Source organism: Diuraphis noxia, unplaced genomic scaffold, assembly GCF_037042655.1.
Source record: "Diuraphis noxia isolate RWA-SAM2 unplaced genomic scaffold, SU_Dnox_SAM2 contig0004, whole genome shotgun sequence".
NCBI lineage: Eukaryota > Metazoa > Arthropoda > Insecta > Hemiptera > Aphididae > Diuraphis > Diuraphis noxia.
Window position 1 is genome coordinate 51,665,568 of NW_028301714.1, and position 12,067 is coordinate 51,677,634.

The 12,067-nt window shown below is 26.1% G+C and overlaps 3 protein-coding genes across 4 annotated transcripts in view; 2 read left to right on the forward strand and 1 right to left on the reverse strand.

Moving 5' to 3' along the window:
* The first annotated feature begins 32 nt into the window (after window positions 1-32).
* On the forward strand, window positions 33-2,742 carry LOC107164976 (pescadillo homolog). Its single transcript, XM_015513017.2, has 9 exons — window positions 33-192; window positions 254-487; window positions 545-916; window positions 981-1,119; window positions 1,175-1,314; window positions 1,378-1,640; window positions 1,948-2,135; window positions 2,195-2,346; window positions 2,411-2,742. Exons 1-9 carry the CDS (start codon window positions 172-174, stop codon window positions 2,678-2,680), a joined length of 1,779 nt encoding a protein of 592 aa, XP_015368503.2. The 5' UTR covers window positions 33-171; the 3' UTR covers window positions 2,681-2,742.
* Window positions 2,743-3,916: 1,174 nt separating this feature from the next.
* On the reverse strand, window positions 3,917-8,869 carry pelo (pelota mRNA surveillance and ribosome rescue factor). The gene is made up of 11 exons (XM_089225542.1): window positions 8,635-8,869; window positions 8,515-8,573; window positions 8,404-8,454; window positions 8,214-8,306; window positions 7,669-7,819; window positions 6,834-6,947; window positions 6,632-6,772; window positions 6,340-6,562; window positions 4,439-4,631; window positions 4,277-4,383; window positions 3,917-4,220 (listed from the first exon to the last, which is right to left on the reverse strand). The coding sequence occupies exons 3-11, from the start codon at window positions 8,442-8,444 to the stop codon at window positions 4,099-4,101; spliced, it is 1,185 nt and encodes a 394-aa protein (XP_089081668.1). The 5' UTR covers window positions 8,445-8,454; window positions 8,515-8,573; window positions 8,635-8,869; the 3' UTR covers window positions 3,917-4,098.
* A 145-nt stretch (window positions 8,870-9,014) lies between these two features.
* Window positions 9,015-12,067, forward strand: part of LOC107164977 (uncharacterized) — a 42,758-nt gene continuing 39,705 nt past the window's right edge. Inside the window, exons 1-3 of one of the 2 annotated variants that reach the window (XM_089225541.1) lie at window positions 9,015-9,565; window positions 10,481-10,590; window positions 11,669-11,868. In XM_089225541.1, the coding sequence (XP_089081667.1) occupies window positions 9,417-9,565; window positions 10,481-10,590; window positions 11,669-11,868 (459 nt within the window). In that variant the 5' untranslated portion in view covers window positions 9,015-9,416. The remainder of the gene's footprint in view (window positions 9,566-10,480; window positions 10,591-11,668; window positions 11,869-12,067) is intronic. The other variant, XM_089225540.1, reaches the window with a different exon arrangement.

The following is a 12,067-nucleotide window of genomic DNA, read 5'->3' on the forward strand; positions in this document are numbered from 1 at the left end:
CAGTAATCTACTATCACAAAACTGGATGATTATATATATTGGTGGTAATCAATTTGAGCTGTTTGAGGTTATGCTACTTTAGTTCTCTTATTTAGATTACTTTGTAAACATAAACACGTTTTTTGATGAATTTATTAGTATTTCTGTTATTTTTTTTAATTTCATATTAAAATGCCCATGCAAAAGAAAAAGGTATGTAAAAGTTCTAATAATAACGTCAAAATGTATTACTATTCATGTATATTTTGTTCAGTTTCAATCTGGTGAGGGAGCCAGATATGTCACAAGACGAGCAGCTTTAAATAAACTCCAGCTATCGTTGAAAGATTTTCGTACACTATGTATAATAAAAGGGATTTATCCAAGGGAACCAGCTCACCGTCGGCGAGCTCAGAGAGGAAAGAGTGGTATTCATATTCTGTATTTGAAAAAAGATATATTGTTTCTATTGCACGAACCCATGATATGGAAATTACGTGAACTTCAAGTAAGTTCGATTTAAGAAATATATATTTTTCATGTTCTTAACAATTTTCATTTTTAGGTGCACTTGAATCGATTACGTCGTGCAAAAGGAATGCATCAAAAAGATTTGATTAAACGATTTTCGAATACTATCCCACGTGTTGCCATTGATCATGTAGTGAAGGAACGATACCCAACGTTCATTGATGCATTACGTGATATGGATGACGCTTTAACCCTTTGTTGTTTGTTTGCCACTTTTCCAAAGTTAAAAAGCATTCCTCCCAACTTAATTGCATTATGTCGTCGCCTTACTATTGAGTTTATGCATGTGTGCATTGCAGCACGTGCTTTGCGTAAGGTTTTCATATCTATTAAAGGGATTTATTTTCAAGTTGAAATAAAAGGCCAAACTATAACTTGGGTTATCCCTCACAATTATCCACATGAAGTAAGATTTTCATATTTTTCCAACTAAATTAGGTGTGTAATAGTAACAATGAACTTTCTTTTAGCCACAAAAAAAGCAAGAGGTTGATTTTTATACTATGGCCACATTTGCAGATTTTTACTCAACTGCATTAGGTTTTGTAAATTTCCGTCTTTACCACAATTTAAACCTTTACTATCCTCCACGACTTGGTTTATACAATGGTGATTATTTTGATTCCTTGCATGTTAAATGGTATTAAATATAATTTTTCCTTAGCTGAAAGACTTGAAGAAGAAATTTTAGAAGAAAATGAAACAAGTGATCGTGTAGCTGCATTAAATTTACCATTACAAAAAACTGCAGAAGATGTTGAAGATCCAGCAGATGCAGAGTTAGATCTAGATACTTTTGCAACGGTATAACATAAATTTAAGTGTATGATTAAATGTGAGATTTATTTATATTTATTTTTATTCTAGGATGGTGATGAATCAAAAGCTGAAGAAGCACGTAAAGAATATGAGAAAGTAAGAAAATTAAAGAAACTATTTGAAGGTCTTAAAGTATTTTTAAACAGAGAAGTTCCCAGAGAGCCTTTAGTATTTGCTCTCAGATGTTTTGGAGCTCAAGTATCTTGGGATGAAACCACATTCCCCGAAGGTGCTACATTTCCAGAAACTGATGAAACTATTACTCATCAAATAGTAGACAGGCCTGATCTTGAGAAACAATACATTTCTAGGTAATTTGAATTATTTTTATATATGTAATTAATTGTTTTAGTTCAAAGTTAAGTATAGTTACTAAACAATTAACCACAACCTTTTGTCCTACATATTGCAAATATCCTGTTTGTATTATATTGTATTGGCTATTTGCCTGTTAATAAAATTTAATGAGCTACTGATATTTGTTGTTACTATTATGCTATAATATACAATATTATTATCAATATTTATAACTTTATTTATAAATATTGATAAATACCTAATAATTATAGCAGTAATTACTTATTTTACAACATCAATATTAACCTAATTACTTTATAGGTACTATATTCAGCCACAGTGGGTATTTGATTGTGTAAATGCACGTGAACTTCTTCCAGTTGAGAAATATTTTATTGGCACACCATTACCTCCTCATTTGTCACCATTTACAGTTGAATATCGTACACAACGTTATGTGCCTCCTGAAGAGAAAGCTTTAACTGACCCATCTGTAATAGTTAATAAAGGTAACAGGTTTTTTTTTGCAATAATAAATTTATATTAATTACTTTTTAATTTTTTATAGATCAAGAATTGTTGGATGAAATTTCCGATAATGATATTGAAGATATTGAAGATGATAAAAAAGAATCTGAAGATGAAACCATGGATGCTGATGATGAGGATCTAGATGAATTTGATGGTGAAATGACTGAAGAAAAATTAGCTGAAATTAAAGTAAATACTTGTTCTATCTTATTATTTTATATTTATTTTGATACATTTTTTTTCAATTATTTAGCGTAAAAAGATGAAAGTGGAGTTAGGTACACCAGAAGTGATTAATAAAGGAAAGCTCAGACGTGAAAATCATCAAATGAAACTCCTTAAAGAAAAAATGATTCAAAAGAAATACAGAAACTTATATAAAAGTATGAAGTCTGGTAGAATGAAGAGAGAAAAAGAAATTAAATTACTTAAATACAAACGACGTATTCACGAAAGAACCAGTGTTGAAAATAAACGTGCTGAGATTAGAGCAAGAAGAGCACAAGCTGCTACATTAATGTAAATTGTATAATTGATTTTATTGAATATTTTTAAATTTACAAAATTAAAACAACAGTTGAAAAATTTGTTTTTTATTTCATCCAAATTTATAATAATAAATACTATTTTTTTTATCATTGTTATCCTTTGATATTAGCATTAAAAATTATAGTACAATATCTAGCTTAACTTTAATGTTAGAAATAACTATCCAGGATCATTTATCGATCTTAAAGTAATATAACATATCGTAATCGTCTTTGACGGTCAAAAAACCATAATTCAAATTACATTTATTATACCAATAAATGCTAGTATACTATAATCATGAAATTATCTATGAAGTCTTCTATTAAGTAATAATAATTTTCGATAAATTAACTTTTGATTCTAATACATTTCTTATGAATTTATATTGTACAATATTTATATTTAGTATTGTGTAAAACTTGTACAAGTTGTATAGTAAAGAAAATGCTTGAATCCTTAACTTCAAACGTTAAGAGTAGTTTTTGCCTTCTGGTAGCAAATTGTATCTAATAGTTATTATTTAAAAGATTTTTTATAACCAATCACACTATGATCCTATTTATCCCATTCTTATTTAATTTTATATTGCTATTTTGTTTATTTCACATCATAAAATTCAAATCTATCAAAATGAATGTTAAGTTTCTAATATTTATCAAAGAAATACATTTTTTAATGTTTAATGTAATATTAAAAATAAGATCATACTATTTGAAAAAAGTTAAAATGGTGCAAAGGGTTCATTTCATTTTTTTTTTTTTACTAGTGATGTATCTTTGATAAGTGCATATGAAATAGTGAGTATATATTTCAAAGTTTTTTTTAAAAATTTATAATAGGCATAATATTTTAAGCTTTTCAACTTAAAAAATCTGTTTACATAACTACTTGTTATAAACACAAGTAACATCCATATTGATGATATAATTAAGGTAAGTTAATTCTTGTTATTTTTTAATAAGCACAATATTGTTTAATTTGTGATATTTGTAACTAAAATTACCTAAAATTTGATAAAAAAATTATATTTAAAATACTTAATTGTTTTAACTGTTTAATACTTTTATAATAATATTACAAATAGCAATTTCAGTTTTAAATACTAGTTTTATTTAAATGTTACTTTTAGAAAAGTAAAGGTGTTTAGTATGCCATGCAAAAATATTTGAGAATCATAAAATGGAATAATTTTTAAATTTAAGTGTTTTTGCATGTTAAGATTCAATAATTTTCAAAAATATATATTTTATATTTATATTTCGTTCACATACAAACAAAACAATTATTACAAATTGAATAAACACATCAAAATTAATAAAAATTAAAAAACTAATAATAACTTAAATAATAATAATTCAAAATAAAATTATAATATTTAGTATTCATATGGTAATGAAAATAAATATTTGATCAACTCGGTGGTAATGGTGTATTTTCATCAGAGTCATCATCATCTTCTTCTTCTTCATCGTCTTCTAACTCGGGCATGGGAAATCTTAGTATGGCAGCAACACCAGTAATTTGAGATAATTCTAGATAAATAAAAATAAATTTAATACAAAAATGATTGAACATAATATTAACTTACGTTCTCCAGTAACATGCATGCTTGAAAATATTTTGACGTCACCCCCAGATTCTTTGACACTATCAACGAGTTTAACATAACGTTTACGCTCATCAATATTCTGACTCCTAAATAATGAAACATTTCTATAAGCAATAATAGGATAAAATTTAGTACACTTACCTAAATAAGCTATCAGTGATAAGTAATGTTTCGATTCCCAATACTTCATTAGCTTTTTCAACATGATTTATACCATAAAAAGCTCTTGTTGATTCAGATTGCAATATTTTATAAAAGTTATCCAATACTTTCAATTCACCTAATGCTTTTGTATCTTCAAGTTTTGCAGCTATAGATGGATTTGATAAAACTTCTAAAAAAACAATATATAAATATTAAATACTAGTTATCATTGAGCTATTTTCAAATAGCGAAAAATTAACTTTAATTTTTAAAAACATTTAAAATTTAACATTTAAAATTTTAAATAGTTGTAATGCCATATAAAATATATAATATAATTAATTAAAAGTTAAATGATATAGACAGTTAGAAGACTATTTTGACAAAAGCGATCGATTTTTCTAAATTCACTTTTTGTCACTTGGGCATAAAGGACATTACGACGCATATATATTGCTGACTTAGGTATTGATATATTGAACAATATTTATTTTATTGATGTTGAATTATTCTTTGTATGCGACAAAAGTGGCAGTTATGAATACCTAGGTTGTAAGCATCACTAAATGAATGTATACATTTGCAAAAATGTGAAATGTTGTTTGCAACATTAATGTCACTTAAAGATTTTTATACATTTTCTCACATGTTTGTGAGTTGGTTGACTCAGTGAGGATGACACACAAGTGTAGGCTGACCATCGCCCATCAAAAACTGGTCTTTGCTGAGATTTCTGCTAGACGTGAATAAGAATATGGTTGTTTATCTTTAAAAAAAATCTAAATTTAAGAGTTTGGCATAAACACCTTTTTAAAAAATGTTTTTAAAATGGATAGTAAATGGCAAAACTTGAGTTAAAATTAAAAAAAAAAAAAATTATAGTTTATAAATGTAGAACAATGTAATCTCCCTTAAATGGATTTAAGGCTCTCCTGAAAAATTTGGTTTATGGCGATTACCCCAAATAGCCTTCTAACAGTCGATATATTCAAATACGAACCATCTATAAAATTCTTACATTGGTTTTATAATATACAGACCATACTTTCAAATGAAAGTAACACATTTTTACTGTAAATCGTTAAGCAGATGATTTATTCTTATTGAAAGAGTTCCTTTTGAGTTTTCAAATTATATTATGTACAAAGCATTAAAGAGAAAAGGAAATAATCCTGCTTAACAATTAACATAAAAAAATTTAGAATACTAAATACGATTCACAAATATGCAAAGTTGAAATGGTAACAAAATTGTTTTCATATTTTTTTAAGGAAAGAGATGGTTATATTTTAATGTAATTATTATAGTATTCATCAGTTACTTCTGTTGCTAGGTTGAATAAGCTTAATCCAAATATTTTCTAAAAAGATCATACCTATAACTTAAGATCCATATTTTCAAATAGGTACTTAGATTTTTATACAGTTCAAGGACAAAATTATTTTTTTTAATGACAACTATTTTATTAAAATACATATATTTTGGGCAAGAGATAAAATTTTTCTTTTTTACTTTTAAAATACATTTTTTTTAGTAACATTATAACCTATAATTTTACAGTACTACAGCATAAACAGGTTAAAAAACAGTTACTTTTTGAAAAAAAAGTTTGTCCTTAAACTGCATAATAAATTAAGTATTTGAAAAAATAATTTTTAACTAGTAACTTTTAAGTATTATCTTTTTTAACCTTGGATAAAACTGTAAGTTGATGATCCTAATAAACAATTATTAGTTAGTAGTTTAGATATGTTTGTTACCAATTGGTAATTATCTGTTAATAAAACTTATATTTTAATTGATAACTATACACAATATATAAAAAAAATAAAAAAAATATTATTTTCATATCTCAAAATCAAAAAAATTAACTAATAATAATAAAATATCAATCTTACCTTTCAAAGAATGTTTGAACCCACTTGATGCATGGGCAGTTATAAATTTAGATTTATTTTCTAATATTGTCTTGTTATCTGTTTTCACAGCTTCTTGCATCAAATATTCGAAAAATTGATCCCTCACAAAACCAGGACTTGCAATTATTGTGCACTTAACAACATCAAATCTGATATGACGCAATATTGCTTGCATCACCAAGTCGAAAAATCTTAAAATTCCCTACATTGTTTTTTTTTTTTTTTTTTGATAATTAATCAAGTGTTCTAGAATGTATGTTTATTTAAATACTTTTTCATGTTGTTTTACATCTCCTTTTCGTTTCCGTGGTATATTTTGGTCAATTTTGGCACGTACAATTGTTCGACTACCAGAAATTAAGCATACATGTGCTAAACCTTCTTGCATTATGATAGCTGCTACATCTGCTGTCTAAATTAATTTTGATAGTTTAGAATAGTTTGAATAAAGAAATATTAATAATTGATAAAACCTGTGCTGGATCAGTGGCCATTTCAATTCTTCCTAAATCGATAGAATCCCACTCTTCTTTCATTAAAGTAAATTTTCTGTTTAGTTCCAAATCAATAGTATGATAAGCACCCATCTAAAAATACAAATATAGTAAACATGTTTAAAAAAACAGTCTAACAAGTCTAATTTTTACATAGAAGGTATTGAATAACTAGTCATTCAGTAAACCACATTAATTATATGTAATTTGTATTCAATAATAAATCGAGTAGACAGTCAACCAGCCTATATTTCTAAAGATATTTTTAGTAAAACATTAAGTAAATCAAGCTGATGTTATAAATTATTTGCATATATTATAGAATTTATACAATATACAATTTACAATATTATGTCAATAACTAAATAAAAACTGTTAGTATAATAGTTTTATGAGGGTAATATTTATTTTTCATTCTGCTTACATAAGAAATGTAATGTAATTAAAATAAATCTAATCATAATGGTAAATCCACCCAGCAATTAAAATATTACAATAATGTATAAACATAGTACATGGACTACAGCGTAGATCACATATTACATTCTAAATTATGCAATACATTGCATATTACATGAATACCTACAAGATAATATTACTAGTTGTAATACTTATAACTTTATAAATCAATACCAAAATTGTTAAGCGTTCAAAGTTGCAACTAAATACAATTTTTTATCATAAACCATCATCATAAGTTAAAAATAGAAATTTTTTTACTGCTTCTACAGACGACATTACGACAAAAATAAATAAAAATAAAACATTGAAAAACCAAGACATTAATTGCTAAGTATCTAAAATAATCACTTACTTTGACATACTCATTTTCTTCAATATTTCTTCCCTTTAACCGCAATAGACAAGCTTGAGTGTCAAAATCAACAGACTCTACACTAATGGTTAATGTTGTTCGTACTCGATGACTAGTGGATGATCCAGTAGCTGATTCATTTTGTACTTTTCTGTAAAGTTATAGTAGATAGAGTAACTATTGAATACCAATTATGATAAGTTTAAAATGTAGATCATATGTAGGTTTTTACTATTTATAGTAGATAACCAAGATAGATTACCATTTCAATACTATAATATATTTTATAAATCTTGAGTAAAGATCAACTATAACAATTTTCTAGGACTTGAACTCTGTCCAAAACAAATCATTAACAAAGATTTAAATTCATAAAAAGTTATTGATTTTGTAGAGATTATTTCTAATGAGATAGTCAAATTTAAATATATTGTGTATAAAAAATTTAGTTTACAAATATTTAACTATAAAATTTATTTTAATAACTTGGAAATTAAAAAAATTGATTATAACGTTTGTAATGACTTTTAGTTTACTTTCAATACCTTATAGTTGATGCACGGATTTGATCTCCTTTTCTGATAATATTGTAGGCCTGCCACATGTCTTCAGCTTCTTCAGGTATGAGAACAATGACCCTAACATATTTTGCAAACAGAATTTAAATACCAATTTTGCTATAACAATTTTACAATATCTATCTGCAATTAATATATTGATATAATTTATACAAACCCTTTGCCATCTTTTTCGATGTCTTTATGAACAAGCTTCATTTTGTTATTGCTAAAAATTGTCAATCATTACAAGATAATCAACTCAATTAAAATTACAGTGTATGCTTACGTTTAAATTGTTAAAAAAGTTAATTTGACTTTTTTATTAATTTCATGGTTGGCTCAAAACTACAAAAACGTTACAATAGTACTTAAATATTAGATAACAAGTAAAATTTAATATTTATACAAATCAGTGTAAATATTTGAGACTCAATATTGTAATAACATTGATATTTGAAGCATTGAACTATTTAGTATTTGATAGACGTTGTACAATGTACAATGAACGTGGACATCATTCAATAACCATTGACCGTAGAATAAGATATAAATTTTTTAAATTACTTATCAAATATCATTTGCACGAATCTACATAATATTTTTACTATATGAAAATGAAAGGCTCAGAAGTCAGAATGATTTATGACGCGCGGAATGTGATAACAGATAAGAATTTAGAAACAACAACTCATAAGTGAACTTATGTAGTCATAGATCAAAAAAATTATTTAAATATTTTGTTATTAAGTAAAAAAAAAGGTTAGACAATTTAAAATGTAAATGTGTTAAAAATATTGTTGAATACAATCATATAATTTTCGAAGTATGTTCAAGTACGATTTTTACCTACACATTTTGTATTCTATTTACACTAAGTAAAAATTTAAAAATATCGTCTTAGAATCAACTATTGTTTTGGATACACTGTTCTTTTTATATTAGGCGCTTGTTTTTCAGTCTTTTATTTTTACCGCAAATTTGTCAAAGAAAACTACTGTTGATATTAGTGCATACTGTGCACTGTACTACAACTTTACTGTATGAGGGTTTAAGAGAAATAACTCGAGAAATAAGAATGAGAGCTAAAGTAACTTCTGTTATAATATACCAATTTCTCATAATTTTTATTAATTGATTTCCTGAATCCAAGCGACGTGTTGCTAGTGTTTAATCTCAATAAATTTCATCATGGATGAGCGTTGGCAAACATTTTTTGACAAATTTCCAGAAACGGTGACTGGTGAACAGTTACCTGTTAAGTTACCTAGATTTGACTTGGATTTATGTGATTTAGCTGGAGCAGCAGCAGACTGGTGTCATCAGTATTTGAAGGACAGGTAAGATATTTTATATACAGCCAAAACTGATCCTAGCTTAATTATAAGTATAAAGATTTTTGCCAACATTATTTGAGGCCTTTAAGTTTCCAAATTGTGTTATCTTAAGGCCGTATGATGAACCACCTCCATGTATGTTGATAAATAAAAATAACTATATAAATTATGCTTTATGCTAGTTCTATTATACCTACCCATATTAATATGTAAAATAAACTACGCATTTAATACTTGAAGTTACTTCTTTAAAACCTTTTTAGAACTCAAATTGACAAACGGTCTTTAGCTTTGAGTAAATGCTTTAAATCCAATATAAATGTATAAATTTCAAACCTTACAAAATAGTATCTTTATAAGTGCCTCTTCCAGCATTTCTAACCATACGCTTTATATATCTATTTGATATAATATCAATATACATATAATATCAGTACACAACAAAGCTATATTTTTCTCTAAAAGATTTCACAATACACTACCCTACCATCCCTACATTTTAAAAAATAATCGCCCTTTACCATTCTAGGAAATTCTTCAAGTTCTTTAACCTGCATTGCTATTGCAATCTTCTAAATTTTCAAAATAATAAGTGTTACATTTTTTCACTAAATAACCGTTTAATAGATACACCATATGGGTGGTTTCTTCCATCAAAAGTTTCACCTGAATATTTTTTAGCCCTTTCACATTTTGTTCTCTACATAATAGATTGTAAATAGGTGCTGAATAAAAAAATAAAAAAGTTACTTCTTTATGATTTTGATCAAATTTGAATTACAGTAGTTACATTGACATTTAATAGTGATTTTTCTTAATAGACAATTTCTAGTTTGTTGTTGCTTTCCTGTTAATAGACATTTATATTCCCTGTTTCCTTTATATGCCCATTGTATGACTTAAAATTTATTTTTACAGAAAATGTCCAAGCGACCTTATTGTGTTTTTGACTCAAAAAATTATAAATAATCTTAGAGTCCAGTGGGCAGCTGAACCAAAATTATTTGGATACCGACCTGAAAATGAGGGTTTGTATTTTTTATTAATTTCTTAATTTATAAGTATTAAATGAAAGTAGTTTACATGCTTAGTCTTAACGATTCCAAACTATATTTCAATGTGAATTAAATGTCATTTCTCACACATCTTATTTCATTGCACTTCTTAGTTCACAAAAAGTTTAATTAGGTCTAATTCCCAAAAGTCTCTTTAAAATTTCTTTCAGCCTCCTATCTATTCTTAAAACTAATTTCCTAATTCCAAACCTGTCATATAAATTAAACTACTATTTATATTTTAATATAGTATGGTCTTATTGTATGTTAATTTTATTTTTGTTTTATATTGTGTGATTACCTATAACGTTTGAAAAAGTACTGGAAGTTTATAATTAGGGCTCGGAAGTTGTAGGAGCTAAAAAAGGTATAATATTTACGAAAAAAATTGCAAAATATGCATTAAAAATGTTAAATATGCAAAAATATTATTCTGAATTCCAAAAATATGCGCACTTCACCTACTAACAATACGACGTGTAAAACGAAACTGTTACTGTCAAACATCAATCGTGTACAATCAACAGTAACGATAAATGAAGAAACCATCATTATATTTACGATAACTTATCGATGATAAGATAGTACTACAAATAAGTATTTCGGCATACTAGCGTGATAGACTAAATGCGTATTCGTAATTGACTATGGCGATGATAATAAATACCTTCGTTGGTCATTTTGAGTTTTATATTCAATATTAGTTGAAATAAACAGGTTAAGAAAGAAAAAAATCAATTATTTTTAGAAAAATATGAAATATGCATAATATGTATATAAAATTAATGAAATATGCACTTTTTAGCTAAAATTGGCAAAATATGCAAAATATGCATTTAAATTTTAAATTTTTTAACTCGCAATTGTATATTTCAAATTTCTAGCTAGGTCTGCTATAAATTGAGATCATACAGAACAATATGCAATTCCTACAACTTCCGAGCCCTATTTATAATAAATATATATGTATACTTCTAGTTTTTAATATCTGTGCTAGGTACTGTAATGCCATTCAACTCTTGTTCATTTTTCTTTTAAATATTTACATTAGATTATCAAGCATTATGGTTAATGCAGAAAGTTATTGCAGAATTAAATGATGTTTGTTTAAATCATGCTACTGTTATTCCATATCATAAACCTATATTAACTCCAGTCTGGTGGTCATCATTTGTGTTAAAAAATACAAGAAGACAAATGGAAGATTATATAACAGTTATTCCTTATTTCCATACGTTATTTGATGTTAAGGTATGTATTGTAAAAGTATGATAATAAATTATATGCATTACCTATATGTTTAAAAATACTAATAAGTAAATATCATTAAAAAAAAAATTTCAAATAACAAAAAAATGTTATAATTTCATCAACAAAATATCCAAATTATATGTATACTTATTAAAAATATATTCATCTTTAATATGATCAGCTAATTATTCAATACTAT

What these genes read in the sequence shown, in the direction of transcription:
- pelo (XM_089225542.1), bottom strand. Translation starts at nt 8,444, where the DNA reads ATGAAGCTTGTTCATAAAGACATCGAAAAAGATGGCAAAGG. An exon ending in AAGAAAATGAGTATGTCAAA is followed by an intron (nt 6,948 to 7,668) that starts GTAAGTGATTAT and finishes TTGTATTTTTAG; the next exon opens with ATGGGTGCTTATCATACTAT. An exon ending in ATGTAAAACAACATGAAAAA is followed by an intron (nt 6,563 to 6,631) that starts GTATTTAAATAA and finishes AAAACAATGTAG; the next exon opens with GGAATTTTAAGATTTTTCGA.
- LOC107164976 (XM_015513017.2), top strand. Translation starts at nt 172, where the DNA reads ATGCCCATGCAAAAGAAAAAG. An exon ending in GGAAATTACGTGAACTTCAA is followed by an intron (nt 488 to 544) that starts GTAAGTTCGATT and finishes TTTCATTTTTAG; the next exon opens with GTGCACTTGAATCGATTACG. An exon ending in GAGAAACAATACATTTCTAG is followed by an intron (nt 1,641 to 1,947) that starts GTAATTTGAATT and finishes ATTACTTTATAG; the next exon opens with GTACTATATTCAGCCACAGT.